This window comes from Podarcis cretensis (assembly GCF_951804945.1).
Source record: "Podarcis cretensis genome assembly, chromosome: 6".
NCBI classification, from domain to species: Eukaryota; Metazoa; Chordata; class Lepidosauria; order Squamata; family Lacertidae; genus Podarcis; species Podarcis cretensis.
In genome coordinates, this window is record NC_137175.1 from 75,190,726 (window position 1) to 75,213,592 (window position 22,867).

Sequence of the window (22,867 nt, forward strand, 5' to 3'; positions counted from 1 at the left end):
GAAATGCAGTTCAATGATTCCTGTACGTTGATATAAATAGCGAAAGCAAAAAAACTGAAAGTTAGAGCAGCTCATAAGGTTGTTTAAGAATTTCCTGGATACCATCTATTTATATGAGCAGGCCTTCCAGACAAACCTATTTCTTCCCCTGCAATTTGCAACTGATTGGGTTTCATTGTTTGGGCAGCAATCCTGTGTATGCTTACCTGAAAGAAAACCCAACTGAACTCAGTGGGACTTATTCCCAAGTAGACATGCATAGGAGTACAGTGTTAGTAAATTAAGAACTTTGACCCTTTGAACTAAAGCAATCAAAAGATACCATTCAGAAATTTATTTATTTAATTTAATCTAGAGGGGCTTCCTCCCAGGTACACGAGCAAATTTAAGCACTTTTGCTAAGAAGTAAAATTTACTGGATTCAGTTGAACTTCTGAATGCATATACCGTATTTTTCGCTCTATAACACGCACCCGACCATAACACGCACATAGTTTTTAGAGGAGGAAAACAAGAAAAAAATATTCTAAATGAAACAGTGGATGTATGATTTTCGTGGTTCATGCTGTGGCCACAGACATGTGATCTGACGGTGAGTTTGAGGTAGCCCAATGCAAAAATCCTGAGGATCCATGTGGATCCATGCTTTGTAACCACGTTTTAAGTGGGGAGGGAAGGAAAAGCACTCAAGGGCCAAGGAACACGCGTGGAGTGGGTGGAGAAGGATGCTGTTAATAATGCAGAAGAGGGGTATAAGAGGAGAAGAAAGCAGGCTCTGCTTCTCTCCCTCCTCCCTGGTTCGCTGAAAAACTTTGCTGCTATTTAGCCAGCTGAGTGGGGAGAAGAGAGGGACAGAGAGCCTGCTTGCTTTAAAGGAGCCAACCGGACAGGAGCCGCTTACACTCGTGTAAGCGGCTCCTCTCCTCTCCCGCTTTGCTCCTTTAAAGCAAGCAGGCTCTCTGTCCCTCTCTCCTCCCCACTCAGCGGCTCTTCTCCCGCTTTGCTGTTTCAAAGCGAGCCACGGAGGAGGGAAGGAAGGGGAACCATGGATCCTCTGCTCACGACTGCAGCAGATCCCCCCCGCCACCCGTAGGCATTCCCTCCATAACACGCACAGACATTTCCCCTTACTTTCTAGGAGGGAAAAAGTGAGTGTTATGGTGCAAAAAATACGGTAATTAAAATCAGGGTACAGTGGTACCTCGGGTTACAGACGCTTCAGGTTACAGACTCCGCTAACCCAGAAATAGTACCTAAGGTTAAGAACTTTGTTAAGAAACAGTCCTAGGTTTCTCTCTTCCTTGTACTCACTCTGCAGAGCATCTGTGGCATAAAATTCATCCTCCTGATTACTTAGCTTAAGACAGAGAAACTGAAAGCAGCATATAAACAAAAGCAATCTTTTCCTTCTCTTATTCATAATTGTCATATATATCCTAAGTGTATTTTCCAGTTAGTAAACATTTTTGTATGTTTTGTAGTATTGTTGTACTTTTTTTCTTGATTTTATTGTTATGTAGTAAAGGGCAATAATGTTGAGCTGTTTTAATAAAATATAGTAACCGATACTGTATTTTGAGAAACACTTGAACAAGTAACTGTTTAGCATCTATTAAATCATGAAAAAAAATTTATTATATAGTTACATATACACAAAGTTAAAATTTCAGTCAATAGTGTCATTTGGAACACATTTCAGTAGGGCATGAATCTGTGGGTCATTTGGTAAGCAGAGGTCTTAAAACTAAAATTAGTGTTTTTGCCATTTTTCTCATAAACATTTTCCAATTTTACTTGGTTTAAACAGAATTTCATTTCCTTTTAAAATGCTGAGACCAGTCATATGGTAACATTTACACTTCCCATACAAAATTCAATGTACATTTTTATGCAGGGCCAAGGATATATAAATATATACAAAATAGACATTATTTGTAGTTAACATACTCTGATCAGGTCCATTAGCAACACATCAAAAGCAGATGCACGGAACGGTTAATGGTTTTCTTTAATCCTTTAGAACGAAGTGTGACCATTAATTATTATATAAAATAGCACAAGTAAAGGCTTTAGATTGGAAACTTTGGTGGTTTCCAATAATAGAGATTATGTTAATTAAAAATAAGACACTCAACCAGATAAATGTTGTATCTGATATATCCATTGTGATCACAAACAGTTTATGTAAAAAGAACACATTTGTTCACAGAGCATTAAATATTGCACAAGTACACTTTTCCTTTGAAGACTAAGGACTTCCCATGTTTACAAACTGTAGTATGGTCCTTGAGTGGGAAGAAGTTGTGAGTGTGCATTTTCTAGCATGAGAAGCATACGGGAAATATTAATACTGTTAGAGTTGTCATCCATCCAACCTCTTCCCAGTCCTACTCTATGGCAACAACAAGTTGGAGATAAAAGATTTGGCAAATACAGAGGCCAATAGTAAGGTGCAACACATCACGTGTCAGATAAGATGTAAGAGCCAGTCAAGTCCAAGAACTTTTAAGACAGTCCTCTTGACCGTGGAATAAGCTCCTAGAGAATGAAGGCCAATACCATTCACAGTGATTACACAGTAGTAGAGTAAGACTCCACTCTTTTTTGGTTATTTTCCTTCTGAACGATGGTGTCTGATGTTTCAGTGTTTTCAGTATCACTGTCACTACTGTTTGCCACGGCTGGAGTCAAGTCCATCGGACCAGTCCTCCTGTGCAAGTGAAAATGGACCCCAGACTCCTGAACGTGGTTTGATATAAAGTCTTCGTCGGATGAATGCAAGGACTCATAATCTCCTATCAAATGGTTCACAATATGAATCCCATCAAAGGTGTGTGGGCCTGGGAAGGGTTTCTTGCCTTTTAGGCATCTGATCTGTAAAAAGAAAGGACAGACATATACAAACATTAGCCGACAGGCCTATCATTTCAGCTCAAGAAAGGAGAATATGCCCATATTCAACTAAACATTTATATCTTAAAGTACATCCGCAAGTTATAAGGACAGGAGTAGCATTTGAGTGTACACAAAATCACTGCTCACCCTCACCAGAAATAAAAACAAATGTGTGTATACATATCTAATGATCCCAAGTTGTCTGTCCTTTCATGAGCTGCGTTCAGAGGTTCCTGCTGACTGAAGATAGGAGGTGATTTTTGCCAATTCCTCCTTCCCCCCTGTGACCCCCAGCAATACTTCCCCCCACTGTTCAGGAAAGTACCCCAATCCTCTGGAGAGTTTTTGGTGGCAGAGGGGATGCTTCCTAGACAGCATTACATGGCATGAGACTAGGAGTGGGAAATCTGGGATTTGACATGGTGCAAAGGCCAAAGTTCAGAAAAAAATGTGTAATAGTAAAGAAGTACTTTCCCCTTAGAGAAAATAAAAAAACAGAACACAAGCACAGCAAGCTTTCACTAGTGAAGTCACACTTTTACTCCACCGTCACCTTCAATACATCTTTAGTTCACTATAGCATTCGATAATCAGCAGAGTACATAAACACAGCCAAATTTACTTAAAATTCATGTTAAATGCACCATCTTCTGTTCACATTGACCGGACAATTAAATTCTACTCCTGGTGCCCATTCTTAGAATTTACAGTGTAATGGTTAGAAACAGAGAGCAAATACTCTTGCTATTTAAAAAAAATGGGGGGGGGGGGAGACATTGACTGAGGAAAAGATGAATTCCAGAGATTTCAAAAGCAATTTCGCCAGCTTGTTGAACAAGCGCTTTGTTAGTGCAGTGATCTATACATTTCAATAACTGCAAATGGAACAACCTAGATTTCAAGCCAAAGGGTGACATGCTCAGTTCCTACATGCAGAACACCTTAAGTAAGATGCTACACTGTAAACAGAGGGACTGCTGAATTGAAATCAATAAGTTTACACAGGGGCGGGGAACCTTTTTTCTGCTGAGGGGTGTGTTTTGTGGGGGTACTTTGTTGGGGGGGCATGCTGGAGGTGGGCAAGGCAAAAGGCAGATGTTTGGCAATGTACCGTATTTTTCGCTCTATAAGATGCACCAGATCACAAGACGCACCTAGTTTTTGGAGGAGGAAAACAAGAAAAAAAAAATCTGAATCTCAGAAGCCAGAACAGCAAGAGGGATCGCTGTGCAGTGAAAGCAACAAGCCCTCTTGCTGTTCTGGCTTCTGGGGTAGCTGCGCAGCCTGCATTCGCTCCATAAGACGCACACACATTTCCCCTTACTTTTTAGGAGGGAAAAAGTGAGTCTTATAGAGAAAAAAATACGGTATTTCCCTTTTCCCACTTTCCCCTTCTCTTCCCACTTTGAAATTAAGCTGTGGTTCACGTGTAGCCCCCAGGCCACAAGTTCCCCCGGTCCTGAGTTAAGCCCTTATACAAACTGAAATTGCCATGGCTGCTTTGCATGAAGTTTATGCACAGTGGCTGACTCAAGCTGAAGCCACGTATTGAGCTATGAGTTTTATTTCACGAATATTTTGCAAGCGACACTTTGTGGGACAGTCCACTACAGCTGGCAATGGTGTCTGACAGAACTAGGAGCCCTCTCTAAACCTGATCTTGTGTAAATATTCACAAGAAGAGCTGTAGAATTCCTCCTTCTGGTTCTGTATTATGACAAAAAGAGGGAGAGAGACAGAAGGACACCGCTTGGGACATTTCTCAACTTTAAGCATGAATAAACCAGCCATCTTAGGATGAATTTCAACATCTTATTTTGAAGCTTTCTTAAGTTTCAAAATAGACATATTCGCATCCAAATGATCCTTAAAGTGACCCACACACCTTCTGAATACCTTGCAATATTTAAAAACAGCACAGTAATAGAACCGAAAGGAACAAACGAACAGCAAAATCCCTGTGGATAGCTCAGTCAGCAGAGCATGAAACTCTTAAGGTTGTGGGTTCGAGCCCTACTTTGGGCAAAAGCTTTCTGCACTGCAGGGGGTTAGACTAGATGACCCTCATGGTTCCTTGTAATTCAACAGTTCTATAATTCTCCTTATGCTGCTATTGTAGTACTAGGGGTTTGAAATTTGCCTGAAACGTGCAATGATGCAACATATCCATGACGGGCTCTTGAGTTAATGAGATGGTTAGTGTTCAGTATGGGTCAGGATTAAGGAAGGTTCCATAGGCTTTAGATTAAAAAAAAAAAAATTAAAGCGAGGTTCAGCAAACGGACAAGGAAGCTATTCTCTCCAACTCAACAAAGTTGGCTATGAGTTTACCCTAAGTGGCAAGACACCACATTCCAAAATGGGGAAGAGTACTGTGACCTTCCAGATAGAGGACAATTAATCAATAGTTCTTGTCCCTAGTTCCAGTCTTTGACACCACCTTCCACTTGTTTGAACATCACACAGAAAGCTGGTGCCATTTCCCAGCTTATAACTAAGGAAGAACATTCCAGGTCTTAGCTTCAACTGCAGGAGAGGGGTCTGTTTTCAAAAACAAGTCATTCTGTTTCTATCTCTTTTGACGGAACAGAACTAGGGATGCTGATCACAGAAGAACGTTCTTGTTAATACTAAAAAGCGGCAGAAAATCTCTTGTGTTACCGATATAAATCTGAATTATTCATTCTAAATAGATATGTGGACTCAAGCCCCCTTTAATTTGGTTTAATGGAAGAAGAATGGTATCAGAACATGGGGCTGATCCACAGCACATAGTATTAAGGAATGGAAATTCTCAAGAGATCCTGCCAAATTTAAATATAAGACACCATAGCATGCTGGCTACTGTCCCAACTATTCAATGGCTTTTATGGAGTTGTCAAAAATTTCAATGCCCATCATTAATGGTCTCCGGTGATGGTTGAAAGTGGCAGAATTGACTAGTGGCTCAAAGTACCTGATTTAGAGGCCCAGTGGATAGAGTACACATGTTCCACGGGGCCTTTTTAAAAAGACTCTCCCTGTACTTATACTTTATGTACTTGTTATTTACCAGGCTGTGTATTATTATATTTGAGAACACAAAGCAGCCATGCTTAGAAAGGTAGTCAAATTCATTCCACTTGAACTTTCTCATAACATGCTCTTACCTGTTGCTGACTGTCAGCCCAAGCATAAGCAAAAAGAAAAAGACAGCAGAGAAAAATTTAGAGGTTTAAAACATTCCTAAATAATCCAGATTAAAAACGCGCAAACTAAGGTAGCATTTTAAAATAAGAATATTTGCTTGAATCAACTCAACTTAATTTCAAGAGCAGATTGATTTTTCTGGGGGGAAATAGAGTATTAATTTCTATAGTCATTTCCTTGTTAAGACTGTGTGTGTGTGTGTGTGTGTGTGTGTGTGTGTGTGTAGAACTGTAAACATTTAGTGCAAAATTCAGTTGTTAAGTCAAAGTTCGTGAATAAGCCAGCTGTATTGCCTTGATATCAAACATGCACTTTTTGAAAGTAAGATCTTTAGAATTACGGTACTTCCATTACCACAAATATAAAAGGTTAAAATCTTATCAGTTATTACTTCCTTCAAAGAATCTTGCAGAACTGCAGCTTTGTGGTGGTTCTGAGAATTATTAGAGATCTCTGCTTTTTTGAACAGTTAGCATTTAATTCTTTCTCCTGTGTTTCCCTGATCTAAACTACTCTCCCTCAAGCTGCTCTTAGCTGCACATTGGTGTTTTCCACCATATGCAGGGATGGTAGGAAGTGGAAACCAGCAACTTACGGGGAGGGCGTGTGCACAAGTTCCCCTGGTGTATATAACATATCAACACAGTTCACATGTCACACTAAACCAAGGTTTCATGAGATGCAGACAACCACAAGCCTCAGTTTCCCTGTCTCCTTTTGTGTCATGTGGACAGTTTGTAACAAATTCCGGTAACTTTCAAAACCAGCCAACTTCAAAAATGTGCTTTTGAAGCTGCCTTTTTTTCAACTGGAGTTTGTTTTAAACCTTTAACCCAGATCTCAAAATATCTCAGTCGGTAGAGCACGAGATTCTCAGTGTTGTGGTTCGAGCCCCACATTGGGCAAAAAGATTCTTGCACTGCAGAGGGTTGGACTAGATGAGCCTCGTGGACCTTGCCAATTCTACAGTTCTTTGATTCTATGATGTAGATAACAGGACAAGGCAACTAAGGGGAAGTGAAACTTAATGTTGTTGAAGTCCTTCTCTTGGCCACATGAGGAGAGGAAAGGGATGGAGTGAGCGTGTGAGTCTGAGGATCAGAGTGGTTCCTCCCTGTTCACATTTGTCTTACAAATAATAATAATAATAATAATAATAATAATAATAATAATAAGTGGTCTGGCTGGGTTTCCCTTGCCACTCTGGGCGGCTCCCAACAGAATATTAAAATGGAATAAAACATCAAACATTAAAAACTTCCCTAAACAGGGCTGCCTTCATATGTCTTCTACAAGTCAGGTAGTTGTTTATTTCCTTGACATCTGATGGGAGGGCGTTCCACAGGGCAGGCGCCACTACTGAGAAGGCCCTCTGCCTGGTTCCCTGTGATCTCACCTCTCGCAGTGAGGGAACCGCCAGAAGGCCCTCAGAAATGGACCTGAGTGTATGGGCTGAGCGATGGGGGTAAAGACGCTCCTTCAGGTGTACTGGGCCGAGGCCGTTTAGGGCTTTCAAGGTCAGCACCAACACTTTGAATTGTGCTTGGAAACGTATTGTGAGCCAATGTAGGTCTTTCAGGACCATAGTTTACCGTATGTACACAACAATCCACTGTAATGAAGCAGCTTTGTCACAGCAAACCTCCCTAGGTTATGCAGTTGGCAAGAATACAGAAGCATGAAGGCTATATATTTAAAGTTATGCAAAAGACTTAATATTGAATTTCTAAATTTCCTTTGTTCTGTTTTAAAAAATATCAAGGTGGTAGCAGTTGGGGTTTTCAGCTTTTAGCAGTTATCAAGAGCAAAACTGCTGAAAGGAAACAAGAGGCTAAGGCAGGGCAGCTGTACTGCTTACATGACAAAGATCAAAACTAGCGACACACTGAGACCAGAAGCTTTCATGTCAGAACAGGAAAGCAACAACTTGATCAGGCAAGGTCATGACTTTTTGATCAGAGCATTACCATATAATCAAAAGTTTTGAAATCTTAATAGAAAGTGCGTGATTGAAAAGATAACAAGTAGTCAGAAGAACAGGCTTCCATGTCGTACTACGTAATTGCATCATCAAATTTTACTTCTTTTGTATGTTGTAAAGACGTATAAATGACTTTTGGCTGAATTTGGCCCTTGGGTGCCATTTTCAAGCAACACGTTTCAAAAGAGAGAGAAGTTACTTAAAACAACAACAAAACCCTCTTCTTGCATGAACATATAGAAATCAGCATCAAAAATTAAATGTAGGATTATAATCCTTGGCAGCTATTCAAGTGCCATGGTTTATTTTAAATCAATAGCTCTGAGGCTATTTATAGATCTCAATCTTTGTTTTTTTCTGGTAAACAGTTGGGAAAGGAAAGGTTGCTTAAGGTGACAGATTATGGCCTTCATGTCTATAACTGGGCCAGGAAAAGAAAATGAAAATTTTGTTTACCTGTGTCAGCATCATCTAGTAATCTACTGAAAAATCCGCTCAGCCCTATCTAACGATAGCTAAAATTATGTCCAGATTTCATTCAGTATTTCATTCCAACATCTCAATGCTGAAGTTAGAAATCTGCAAAATACAGGCCCATTTCCATCAATTTATCTGAAGTGGGATGATTATAACCAACTCCCTTCTCTCTGCCCTTCTCTCAATGTTATTTGCCTATCAAAACTTTCTATTAAATGCATATACAGTGGTGCCTCGCAAGACGAAATTAATTCGTTCCGCGAGTTTTTTCGTCTTGCGATTTTTTCGTCTTGCGAAGCACGGACTTTGGAAAAGCTTCAAAAATCACCAAAGTCTTCAAAAACCTCAAAAAAGGCTACCACACCGCGTGCTATGAGTTGCTCCTCGAAGTGAATGCACGGTTTTAAGAAAAAGGAAACAAACTTGCAAGACAAAGGAAACAAACTTGCAAGACGTTTTCGTCTTGCGAAGCAAGCCCATAGGGAAATCCGTCTTGCGAAGCAGCTCAAAAAACGAAAAACTCTTTCGTTTTGCGAGTTTTTCATCTTTCGGGGCATTCGTCTTGCGAGGTACCACTGTATTGATTTGATATATTTTTTAGTAGTTTCCTCTCTTTCTCCATCTCTCCTCTTAAGGATGTCTCTTGACTTCATGAAAAAAACAACAACCCCAAATCATTTGTATGTGCTTTAGAGGTTCAGCAAAAGAGACATCTCTTCCACTAGATCATGGCAATAATCATTATTGAGAAGGAAACCATCAGCTCTGAAAGTGAAGTACTCCTTTTTGGGGGGGGGATGCTAAAATCATTAACGAACATGAACAACCTGATTTTCTAGAATTCTGTAGTGTTTCACCAACACTATGCTGTTCCCACATACCTATGTTCACCACTAAGATAAAAGAATGAGGTTGAAATCAAAGTATGGAGCGAGACCCTATTATGAAAAATGCTACTGAATCCTCAGTTTTAAGTTATTCAGCATGAACAGCAGCTCTGGGTCTAAGAACACACAAAACACAGCACACACAGCTGAGGAGCTATACTTATTTTTACTTAAGGTCCACTAAGCTGCTATTTTAGATTGGGTGTTTGTTAACCACATGACCTCACAAGCGCTATCTTATCACATCACAGTTTCCTCAGACTGACCACAACTATTGAAATCTGACTCCGCCAGCATAGAGGTTCAGTATCTGACACGTACTAGCAAAAACAGCAACTTTCTAGCTGTCCAATAGCTGCGCTGACTTATGGGAGGGCAAATCTGGTGGTCTTGTCTTAACTGCACTTGCAAGATACCATGTAAGGAAAGCACATGATTTATTGCTCTGTAAGCTTCAACCACAAGTTGAAAAACTCACATTTTAAATCTGAGAGCTAACATGTTTCCTTTTCATGTCAGGGGGTTATGGGGCAAAAAAAGGGGAAAAAAAGGTTTGCGTTCTCTCCCATACTTGATTTGGGCTACAATGCTGCACTGTGGTTTTTTTAAAAAATTCTACCTAGAGTAAATGTCGTATTACTTATTTATTTAGAGGGGGGAAATCTCACCCTTAATCTTCCGAGTTGAGGCAAAGCTTTTAAATGCTTATCTTAAGATTATCACAATGGCTGCACTTCAGTGTATTGAAAAAGCTTTGCTCCTGAAAGCCTGACAAGCATCACTCTGGCAGCGTGTGCTGATGAGCCCAAGGGCAGGCAGATGAAGACAACAGCAAAATGCTATGATAGACCCACAAAGCTGATGGAATTCCATTACAGACCATGATTACCGAAGGGGTGGGAACCTGTGGCTTTCCAGAAGTTGGTTGGACACCAACTCCCACCGACCTCAGCCAGCCTGGTCAAGGGTCAGGGCTGATGAGGAGTTGTAGCCCAGCAATCAGAAGCTATGAATGCCATCAACCATGGCAAGCTTGTGGGATGGGCTACTGCTAAGTAGTAGCTCACTCTTACCAGTCTGAAAGGTCTCCTAAGATGGTCTGCTGGATGGAATGGCTGTTCCACTTCATGGAAACTGTGATGCAACACTGTTACATCTTCCTTTAATATCCACACGAAGAGGCTGGGAGAGATTATCGAAAATGTTTGCAAAGCGGTGCCATCAGTACGCAGATGGCATTTATCTCCCATTCCTCTTTTTTTATCTGAACCAAGTTAAGTTGGAGAAGCTCTGGAGGTGTAGGTAGGCTGGAGATCAGCAAATGAACTGAAACTAACATAGACCAAACCAACATGTCATTGGCCGGTAGTTCAAATAACCCTGTTTTGAATGAGGCTGCACCCTTCCTGCATAGTTTCAGGGTGCTTCTGGAAGCTCAGCTAATGATTGTAGCCAGGAATGTATTTTTCTGGCAGCCTGCATGTAGGTAGGAGTTGGGTAGCAGCAGCATATACCAATCAATTCCCAATCAGCTTCTGGACCTAATTCAACATGTTTACTCTGACCAATAAAACAGCTCAAAAAAATATTGGAGAGAATGGTTCCTTTCATATGCACTTAGGTCGTCAGATGGGCCCCCGATACAGATGCCAGCATAGTCTTAGACTGTCCTGCGCAAAGGAAAGGGTATTTTCTTCAATTAACATGGCTTTATAGAATTTTCTCACTCGAAAGGTTTGGCAGCTCTGCTTGCTTGGTTTATAGAAAGGTGATATACCGGTATATGAGGATTTCCATTTATGCAGTGGAGCTTATCCTCCTTCTCCTTGTGCACCCCCCCATCCCCCCAAATCTGATATGGAGGGTAAAAGGAACCCCCAGAACAGATTCAGGGGCATGCGGGCAGAGGAAGTTCTGTTGCGCAGCCAGAGACCACTTTGCAAAGAGACCCTTTGCTCTTGCTATATATTGCTATTTATGTTGCTTAAGTTAATTTTCTTGTGCTGACAACAGGCCATTGTTGGTTTTAACAATGGGCAGAACGTGGCAGGCAGTGGTGCGGCTACGTAATTTTAGATTCTCGACTCAAAAGATCTTATGGGGTCGCCCCTTTAGACAACGATGTATATGGCTTCGTTCACGAAGCACAATTGACCTAGCATTTTTCAGCCCTAACTCTAGGGATTAGACACCATGCAGCAATCCTTATGTTGACCATCGTTCAATTTAGCCAGCACATGATCTCTTCCAATAGGCTTACATGTTTTAAAGAAAGAGAATTCCTAAAGTACAGTGGCAGTTTGAATAAGCTACCCGGGGAACAGCAAACACCTATCAGGTGACCGGAAACGAATGCCAACCCATTCTCTTCCAAATACAATAATGTATAGCCTAACCATGGTGGTGTTAGTTATCTTACTTCTCAATGTTCCAAGAACATCATTACCCTACAGGGAGCCATGTTGCCCCAATATTTTCTGTTTTGGATCAGCCTGTTCTCTGGTTAAAGAGGAAAAAACTTGCCGGAATTCAAGTGTTTTGTCCAATGTATATTCTGCGAGGTCTCAAGTAATTTAACTTTGACTTAGGGAGTCATTCTGTGGAAAATAAAAATAGGAACCTCACTCTAGATGGGATTTTCCACTTATTTAAGGTTTATTCTGCTAGTAACTTTTCTGACTGAGATTCCTTTAGTTCAGTTTCCTGGGTAAGTCTGGTTAGTTCTCTAGAATACTATTTCCTGAAGTCTAAGTTTTATTTAGCACATTTAAGCCCTTTTTTCAAGGAAGTTGGCACTCTTAAATCAAACTCAGTAGAACAAAATGATCAAGTTACTAAAAGCGGAACAAAAAAATTGCAAAGCAGATATTAATGTACCTGGGCATCTTTCAGCAGTACATGTATTATTATTATTATTATTATTATTATTATTATTATTATTGAGAGATCACTACAGGAATTTAAAAGCCATACAAGCCCCCAAAAGCCTTCTAAACAGAAATGTTTAGCCAACCAGTAGAAGGCAATTTATGATGGGCAAGAAGATGATCCTCCCTTGAGAGAAATTGCAGAGCCTGGGTGCAGTGACTGAAAAAGGTCCTTTCCTGCTCCCAACTAAGGACACTTCTGGGGAAACACAAGAAAATCTCTGGTCATAACAAGCTTGCCCAGCGAGACAGAGCTGCCATCAACAGCTTTCCAGTAGTAGTATCACTACTGGAGGGAAGAATGAGAAAAACAACCATGTTGGAAATACAGTGATACCTCGGGTTACATACGCTTCAGGTTACAGACTCCGCTAACTCAGAAATAGTGCTTCAGGTTAAGAACTTTGCTTCAGGATGAGAACAGAAATTGTGCTCTGGTGGTGCGGCGGCAGCAGGAGGCCCCATTAGCTAAAGTGGTACTTCAGCTTAAGTACAGTTTCAGGTTAAGAACGGATCCCCGGAACGAATTAAGTACTTAACCAGAGGTACCACTGTACATGAGTGCCCCAGTGGAGCCAACCTGGCAGACCAGAGCTTGACACTGTTAAGCGGCAGTGATTCTGCTGCCAGGAAGCCATAGTTGTGGATCCACCTCTCCAGGCAGGCTGCTCCAGCATCTGATGAAGATCTAAATACATGGGTAGGCTGGTATGGGAGTGGAAGGTCCTCTGGAAACCCTGGCCCCAAACCATGGACAGCTTTTAAGACTCTACATCAGCACTTCATCAGGAACAAAACTGGGAGCCAGTGCGGCTGCTTCAATAATGGAGTTATATGCTCCCTGTTAACAGCTGCCACAGTCTGGACTGCTTATAGTTTGGTGCTCTTTTCATAAGCAGCCCTATGTATATTGTATACTACACAAACCCAAGTGTGATGTAACTAAGGCACATGTCACCATGACCAGATCAGGAAAGCAGGTCCCTACATATGCTCCCACTATTCAGCCTCATCCCAAGGTGGCCCTTTGCATATATGGTCTGAATTATTTATCCATGAGTAATTACTTAGTGTTTACAATTTCATTTTTACAAGCGGAATCGTTTAAAAGCAGGGCATTTGATCTGCAGCTGAATGTCGATCTTCATTAAGTCCATCTTGAGTTAGTTCAAGAGAAGTGCGATCTGAAGGCGAGATAGCGCCTCTATCAGAATCTGTTACCGTTTGCATTAGGTTGTTAGGACAGAAATATCAGATGGGTTAGAGCATAAGGTGCATGAAGATAGCAAGAATGAGCCTCGAGCTCTGATGCTGGAGAAGAAGAAAGTGCAATCTATCTTTCTTTCTTGCGAAAAACTTCCTATCTGAATAAGCCAAGCAATTGTTTTTGGTGTGGTTGAAAGTCAATGACACACAACGACGATTGTTTACATGTTATTTAGCTAAGAAGCATTCCCTTCTTATCACAGACCCTACCTGAGCAGTTTTGGGCCCCAGCTTATCTCATCTCCCCTTATGTGACAGCTGCCTGAGAGCAAAAGAAGGCAAGGCAACCAGGGGCCATAAATAGGGGATTCTTTGGGGCTGATTATATGAAATTGTGCTGTGCATATAGGGGTTGGGGTGAGTGCATATGAACCACCAGCAAGAATATTTTTCCCCGGGCTACAGCCGGGAACTACTTTTAAATCACTATTATTGCTTGCACAGGCTAAAGGAGGAAGACTAGACAAGGTCTATTGCATGCAGTTACTCTTCTCACAAGAAATGATACTAAGCGTGTGAAATATTAGTAAATATACTTTTATAAATATCAATAAAAAGGTAAAGGTAAAGGGACCCCTGACCATTAGGTCCAGTCATGGCCGACTCTGGAGTTGCGGAGCTCACTTCACTTTATTGGCCAAGGAAGCTGGCATACAGCTTCCGGGTCATGTGGCCAGCATGACTAAGCCACTTCTGGCGAACCAGAGCAGCGCACGGAAACGCCGTTTACCTTCCCGCCGGAGCGGTATCTATTTATCTACTTGCACTTTGAGGTGCTTTCGAACTGCTAGGTTGGCAGGAGCAGGGACTGAGCAACGGGAGCTCACCCCGTCACGGGGCTTCAAACCGCCGACCTTCTGATCGGCAAGTCCTAGGCTCTGTGGTTTAACCCACAGCGCCACCCACGTCCCATAAATATCAATACCGATATGTAAATAATATTACATAATGTATCCATTTAATTGCAGGAACAAATACTGCACGCAGTCCATGCAATACTCAATCCTAATTGAGGACATCACAGAATCCAACAATTTTTGAACTGGAAAAATATAGGAGGGGCTGTTTCAGAATAGAAAAGTTTTCAGAACAAGGTATCGGATGGAGCCTCACTACTTCACCATCTGAAACTGGAGGTTCAATTAATTCTGCAAAAACGCACAATAGCAAACATTTGCTTTTGGCTCTCCCTTCGAAGAGTCGCTCAGCATTATAAATCAGGTATTACTGCCATGAGATTTACAATGCAGAAACTAGCTACTGTTGTTGTACAGGAAAATACTATCAGAAGACGGAAAGGGTCAGAATCTGCATATCGTGGAACTACAGCAGACACAGAAAACTGTACGACACAAACGTATTTTTTTTTACACAGTTCCAAAGTTCTTCTTCAACTCTACAACTAGAAGCCACCATTCCTTGCTTCTGGCTCCCAAAGTATTTTGTGGTCTGTTAAGCTTGTGTGAGAAAGGCTATCAGTTCTAATCTTACGCACCACTCTTGTAATCTACACTGCACATTTGTTCCTTGCAACATCCAACAGGAAGCCAAGACAACTGTTTAGGAATACAGAGCATATAAAGAAGCAACAGGAACTCCCCACTCCCCACCCTGCCGGGCAGTTTAGGCAGTTTATAAATCAATCAGTATGAACTGGGAACTAATGCAAGTGAGAGAATATACTCTAACACAGTCAACAGTTTATTTTAGTCCAGACTGGATGAGGCTGTCTAGATATTTGTTCCGCTGACCCCTTCAAGACCCAGTTTGAACTGATGATCGTTCCAATGCACCTTCCTTTCTACGCATGGAACAATAGTGGCAATGAAGCCAATATGCCTGATCTATATGTCAAGCAGGAAGCACAAAAAGCAGGTGCTCCTTTTGTGTATCCCTCCCTTCTTCAGCTTTTCATAAACAACAACCATTTCAAAGCAGTTGTGGCCTTGCCTTTGTAGAACATAACAGTGGCCAAGAACAGTTGTGCATCGAGTGGAAAGCCATCTTAAGTAGGGTTGCCATATTTCAAAAAGTGAAAATCCAGACACAAAAGTTGTTGAGCTGTTGGGGTGTTTTTTTGTTTTGCAAAATCTTTAAAAAATGAAGTTTCTGAGCTACTTTTTAAATGAAATTCGCCAAAAATCCACACTTGTGACATGGGTTACGTCTGGATATTCCAGGACATTTCAGAGATTTTCGCCCATACGCTGTTTCTGAAGGCCAAATTCTGGGTGTGTAACCCTATCTTAAGAGTAGATGGAAATCATTAGTCAATCTTTTGGGCAAATGTGCCACATGTTTAGTCCAAAACATGAGATAATGGCACTCTAGTCTGCACTACACAGGACAGAAAGCCCTCACACACAGTCATCTTATTATTTTGCATCTACTGAATATAATTTTGGAAAGACAAGCAAAAGGGCAGGCCTTATTAAGCCCAAAGACCTTCCCAATTTTTCACAGACACCACCTACAGACACCACCTACTCTACTGGCACCACTGGTATAGTTTCGCTACCAATTATTTAGCAGAGACTATTTCATGATCTGGGGCATTCATGTGGTGCCTTATTTTGCTAACTTTTCGGTGCAAAATTGATAATTCACTTGGTCTTCCTAAGAACTTCCATTTAGGTCAACTCCATCCAGACACATGATTTAGTTATCTATAATTACTTTTAAAGGTTTATGTATTGTATCCTTTGCTTTTAATGATGATACTTTTATATATATTTATTTTTTATTGTTTTGTGGATTTTAGCCGTGCTTTATAACTTTATTTATCGACCACTTAGGACTTTTTGGGTCAGCAGTTTATAAATAAATAAATGCTCTACCTGCTGTATACTGCTGGTTTTTAAACATTGTTGTAACTCTTGTATACAAACATTTCAATTTCTTCTTTTGGGTTTTTTTTAAAAAAATTGTTAGGTGCCTTGGGAAAATTTTAATGGAAGGCTGGATAAAATGTTTTAAATGAACCCCCACCCCAAACAATTTTTGCTTATAGTGAAGATTTTTGTGAAGGCCTGTCCAAAAGTGAAGGGATGAAGAACAGAAGAGAGAAGTGGCTTCAAAAATAGGGTTGGGAAGGTGAAAAGTTAGGTTAGTAGTTGTATGGAGTGGGAGGGGAAGCTTGGGGTGTGTGTGTGTTAATGTGACTTGTTAAGTGGAGCACCTCATAATAATATAAATACACATTAGGGCAGATCTTCAACAGGTAAAACTTTGATGTATCCTATTTATAGTAGCTTAAAATATTAACAGGACCAGATTTTTTTTGTTTTTTGTTTTTTCAAGATCAGGAGTACCATACATTGATTTGTCTTTCAAACTTGAAAATTGCAGGCATGCACACTAAAGTAACTTCTATTTCTTTCCCATGTTTTGCTGAGTCATCTGTGAATGTCTCCCTCATTCAGTTGGCCAAAAGGTTGTGGTTGCATTGTGTATGCCACAACTTTAAAAGGAAGATTAGCTTACAAGGTCAACCATAGAATGCCTATGAATGTTTAGAGAAGCAAAGTGAGAGGGACCATTAATCGTTTGGAGGGCAATTTTTTTTATTATTTGCATTTATTGAGTATAGAGTTGTGTAAGATACACACTACAAGTCAGAGTGCGATTCTGAGGAAATTCCTGCTTCCATATTTTTTTAAAATATATTAAATTAAATTACATCCCTTTGAAGTTATGACATTTCGTTGTCTCAGGGGAACAATGCCATGTTTGGGATGGAATGCTGAGTAAAACTCATAACTGCCCACATCCATCTGCCTAGGATGTCTTCTCTAGCTCTCCCTCTGGGTTTCGAGACTTCAAAAGACGATCTATAAATTTTATACCTGTTTACAAAAGTCAGGTCTGAAATTCTTGGAATCCCAAAATTGCATTAAGATTCAATATAAGGTGTTTATGTAACGCAGAAAAATGTGTGTTGTCATCCTGAACAACTCCAAAAGAGAAAATAAAAGTGAAGTGTAAACATTAGCAGGTCCTAATTTTCCACAGAGTATCACAGAAGCAGAGTATTAATCTGACGAAAAAGCTGCGTTCCTAGGCTTGTTTATCTGGGAATAAACCACACTGTACAATGGGACACGGCCACTATTCTTCCTTATTCTCAAACTACTCTTCAATTATTAGGAGGTTTTTTAAAAAATTAAATATGCAAAAGAATAGAATTATAGGATGTAGGCTGCAATTCTTATGCAGTGGTACCTCGGGTTACAAATGCTTTGGGTTACAGACTCCACTAACCAGGAAATAGTACCTCGGGTTACAAACTTTGCCCCAGGATGAGAACGGAAATCGCACGGCTGCGGTGCAGTGGCAGTGGGAGGCCCCATTGGCGAAAGAGCGCCTCAGGTTAAGAATGGTTTCAGGTTAAGAATGGACCTCCGGAACGAATTAAGTTTGTAACCCGATATACCACTGTATACATTGGGAAATACCTCTCTCCCCCACAGTCCAAATCGCTTTCCTTTTTTCCCTCAAATACTTTTTATTGCTTTTTTGTAACAACAACAAATAAAAAAATACTCTTACATTCAAAAATTTGTATGTCTTCTTATTTACCCTGCGTCTTATTGCGCCCGGACTTCCTTCCATCCCTTCAACGGTTTTCATGTCTCAAATCTTTTCTTACAGTTTCTTATTTACACTGCATCCACATCACAAGATTTACTGCTTCTGGTTTCTTTGGGAAAGTGTATTTAAATAGTTTTTTCATTTCGTTATATATCATGTCCCAATATTTTTTCCTTTTTTCACATGTCCACCAAGTGAGAAAATTCACTGTCTTTTGTTTTACAAAATTTTACAAATTGCTTTCCAAGCAGGTACTGGACTGCAAACACTTGCTTGAACTCGCACATAAAATAAGCTCTTAACCTGCAACTCCCAGTATTAGAATGGGCGTCTGGATATGGATCCCATTCACAGCAGGGCAGGGCAGTTAGACTGCATCCTTACATGGATGCAAATTCATTTCAGATGCATATCTGAATCTTTACTGTATGTCCACAGTTCCGATTCCACCAGCAAGTGATATGCACCTGTAGGCTGTTTGTATGCACAGATGTCCTTAGCTGGATTGGAGTATAAATGTTTAATGCAAGATGGTTGGATATTGATTTCTCAAGTGAGTTTAACGATTGTTAAAGGTGCTGTTGATAAAAAGGCAAAGCAGGAATTCTGCTATAATCTCAAGTGAGATGGGCCATACAGAAGTCCCAGGCACCTCTGAATGATTGCTGATTTGTACGATTATTCATACACATCAGCGACAAAGCTGCATCTCCCAGCTGCTTCTGTTGAAATCTACTATGTTCATGTTTTGGACAACATGTACTGCTGCTACATTTTAGAACAGTGATATTTTCGCACAAAATATATCATTTGTACAAGTATATCACGTTTCTTGATGGCAGAAAGGAAAGAATACAGATAGATGAACATTCACGTTAAGAGTGGAAATGCATAAAAAAATAGGACTGAAATAGTAAAGTCATTTAAAAACTAAAAGCTGTTTTATTTTCAATGCAAGAACTGGTGGAAATTTATTTCACATACAGGCAACTGCCTCTTAAGATGAAAAATCTAAATAAATCAAATGTTACTGGACTATTACACCTCTAACGCACATAATTCTTACAATTCATAATTCTTAATTCAGTTGGGTTAGATGTTCCAAAACACTGTCAGATTATGGATGTTATTAAGTCATGAGGAATCATTAAATGAAGAATGTTAAAAACACTGAAACAGTAATTACCTACGATCAGCAAAAAAGCCCCACATAAACCAAGTGGTTCAAGATAACTAAAAGAAACAAAAGTGAGCAAAAATTATAATCTTTGGCTTACCTCATGATTGAGCTCTGCTATCTGATCTTTCAGTTCTTGGATATACTGACTTGAGTCGGAATTATTAAGCTGTCCTTGAAATTTCCCTTCTTCTTTCTGTTCCAGAAAAGATGTAAAAAAAAAAAAAAAAAAAGGTTGATCAGGTAATACTATATTCCCTTTTATACTATTTCAGAAAGGTGGATTCAGAAGATAACATCATACTTAGAATACACCACTGAAATCAATGAATTAAGTTATAGATTTCCACAGATCTGCTCCAAGTATGACTTACTGGATACCACCCAGAGCTTTCCAGATTTATATAATGTACTGTATTACCTTTGTTTTCTTTATTATTAAAAAAAAACCATGCTTATAACTACATTAAAAAAACAGAATTTAAACAGAATACGAACATGCATTCTATTTCAGAAATAATAATACTACCCTTCACCCGCAGAACTCAGGGCAGTTCACAAAAAAACTATATAAAAGCACAAAATACATGATAAAAACAGGAACAAAAAAACAAACCAACTAATATCCCCAGCCACCTCCCATAAACACATTTAAAAGGAGTAGAAAGTAAAATTAAAGTAAAAAGGTAGCGGTTGGGAGAAAGAATCTATTTCAAAACCTTTTAACAATAGAATAGTAATCAATTATTCTTATCAAACCTGACTTCAACACAGCAAAAAAACACAATGTATTTTAATTAGCCCCAAATCTGTGGGATCAGCCTCATATAACCAACATTCTTTATTTAATGCCATATAAACCTTAAAACTTTTCTGACTTGTTTTTCATATTTTGGAAGTAATTTATACTTTCCTGAAATATAGCTGGGTTACATTATTAGTGTTCATAGAATCAGAGTTGAATGGGACCCCAAGGGTCATCTAGTCCAAACCCCTGCCATGCAGGAATCTCAGCTAAAGCATCCATGACAGATGGCCACCCAACCTCTGCTTAAAAACCTCAAAGGAAGGAGAGTCCACCACCTCTTGTTAGAGTCTGTTCCACTGCTGAACAGCTCTTACTGTCAGAAAGTTTTTCCGAATGTTCAGTCGGAATCTCCTTTCTTTCAGTTCCTTCAAGCACTCCCCATAAGGCTTAGTTTCCAGACCCTTGATCATCTTGGTTGCCCTCCTCTGCACACGTTCCAGCTTGTCAACATCCTTCTTAAATTGTGGTGCCCAGAACTGGACACAGTACTCCAGGTGTGGTCTGGCCACTGCAGAATAGAGTGGAATATCAACTACCTTTCACTCAGAGTAGATCCATTGAAATCAATGGCCACAACTCCGATATGCAATAGGTTTCGAAACCAAGCACGCTGATCCCTCAGGATAAGTCTGGTTTGTTAATCAAAATGTAATTTTTAGAAAGTGCACAAATACTTAATTGTATGCTTCTGTTTTTGGTAGCCACAGAAGCCACAGAAAGGAGAGATTCTATATAGGTTTAGCGGGGGGGGGGGGCTGCTTGCCAAAGGCTTGGCCATGAGAGATGGGGAATTCTGACTTCTTCTGAAAGCTTGGTGGCACATGAATCATGCTCACCTTTGGGGAAAACAGACATGCTCTTATTTCATAGCTAACTAATCGGATTATCCATAGTTAAGTTGGGAAAAATGGGTTGTGGAAGCTAAGCTATCTTGCAGCCTTTTCTCAGTTTGGTCTGCTTTATGAACTTTTGCTATTACATGGTGATGACATTTTACACTGAACACATAAATTAAGTTTATTCATTAGGGCAGTTGTGGGGGATGCATGGCCTTTGGGTGACTGGGATGATTCATTTTAGTTTTTCAGAAAACGCATCACACTGCTGAAGAGTACAACAAGAGTTTCCTGTAATTGCAAAAATAGAAATTCTCTCTTTAGAACTCTGCAAGTCCTGGATATTAAAGAAAGGTGCTATAAGATATAAAGACAGGCTTCTTCCCATGAAAGGTAAGAGTTTACTGTTGGGAAGGTGCCTTTAGTTTTTCCTTAAAAGTGAATGCTGGAGGCCACAGATAAATTTGTTCTGCAGAACATGCTAAACCTGAACACTGACAAACAGAAGCAACAGCAGATTTCTTGTGTGAAGTTTAACTTTTTGTACTTTAAAAAGCATGAAAAAACCTATTAACAGATTATATACACACACACACTCTTTTGACTAATTTATATATGTAAAAGAAGAAGAAGATTGAGATCCTGGTATCAGTGTAAATGCTCTCAATTAAATCCTCTTAATTTGGGGTTCAAAAAAATAGGGTCTAGTCTTATACTTGGGGGTGTCTTATACATGGAAAAATATGGTAGTATTTTAAAATATGAAAGTATTCAAATTACCGTAGATCAGCGTTTCCCAAACTTGGGTCTCCAGTTGTTGTTAGACCACAACTCCCATCATCCCTAGCTAGCAGGACCAGCAGTCAGGGATGATGGGAATTGTAGTCCAAAAACAGCTGGAGACCCAAGTTCAGAAAATACTGCCAGAGATGGACATGTTAGTTGTATCCACATAAAGCATAAATTAAACCCTCACCTCTGTTTTGCTTGGGATTTCTTTTTTTTTTTGGGAGGGGGGGAGAACCCAACACTTTTAGCTAATCCCCCCGACAAGCTCTCTAAAATGTGATTTAAATTAGGGACTTGACTGTAATTTCCGTAGTAATGTGGGTGTAGCGATACTAGGGGCACTTTAGATGTTTAATGCCAACATGTCTTACACTTACACTTACACCTAAACTCTTCACAGAAAGCTGTATGCTTTAAGGTAATTGCTATGACCCAGCTCTGACCCTGAAAGTAGAACTCCTAGATTCTCAAATGTGTAAAACTACTTTGAAGAAGAAATGCATCTAATACAATTATTTTTCCATTGCATCTTTCGTATGCCTCCCGACGAAGAAGTTAGCTAGCAGTTTGTGTTTTCAATTGCAATCTTTTTATCGTGTGTGCATATATGTTTGTTGTACACAGCTTTGCCTTTAAAAAAATGTAGTATATAAGTATTTTTTTATTATTATAAACAAGTGAATAAATCTGGAACAGTTTTAAGAAAGAGCTATGAACTATAGGCTTCTGAGCAGCAGGCACACTGCACATAAAATACAGTGGTACCTCAGGTTACATACGCTTCAGGTTACAGACTCTGCTAACGCAGAAATAGTGCTTCAGGTTAAGAACTTTGCTTCAGGGTGAGAACAGAAATTGTGCTCCGGTGGCACAGCGGCAACAGGAGGCCCCATAAGCTAAAGTGGTGCTTCAGGTTAAGAACAGTTTCAGGTTAAGAACAGACCTCCGGAACGAATTAAGTACTTAACCCGAGGTACCACTGTACTTTGCTGCAATTTTATAAGACTTGAAGTAGTGTATCACTGAAGGGATTTGAGTTCCTTAT

At 40.0% G+C, this 22,867-nt stretch overlaps 1 protein-coding gene across 4 annotated transcripts in view; it reads right to left on the reverse strand.

The window, feature by feature from the left end:
• Window positions 1-1,612: 1,612 nt before the first annotated feature.
• EVI5 (ecotropic viral integration site 5) overlaps window positions 1,613-22,867 on the reverse strand; it is a 68,161-nt gene continuing 46,906 nt past the window's right edge. For all 4 annotated transcript variants that reach the window (XM_079981316.1, XM_079981317.1, XM_079981314.1 and 1 more), the window contains 2 exons: window positions 19,490-19,585; window positions 1,613-2,874 (listed from right to left, as the gene is read on the reverse strand). In XM_079981316.1, the coding sequence (XP_079837442.1) occupies window positions 2,572-2,874; window positions 19,490-19,585 (399 nt within the window). In that variant the 3' untranslated portion in view covers window positions 1,613-2,571. The remainder of the gene's footprint in view (window positions 2,875-19,489; window positions 19,586-22,867) is intronic.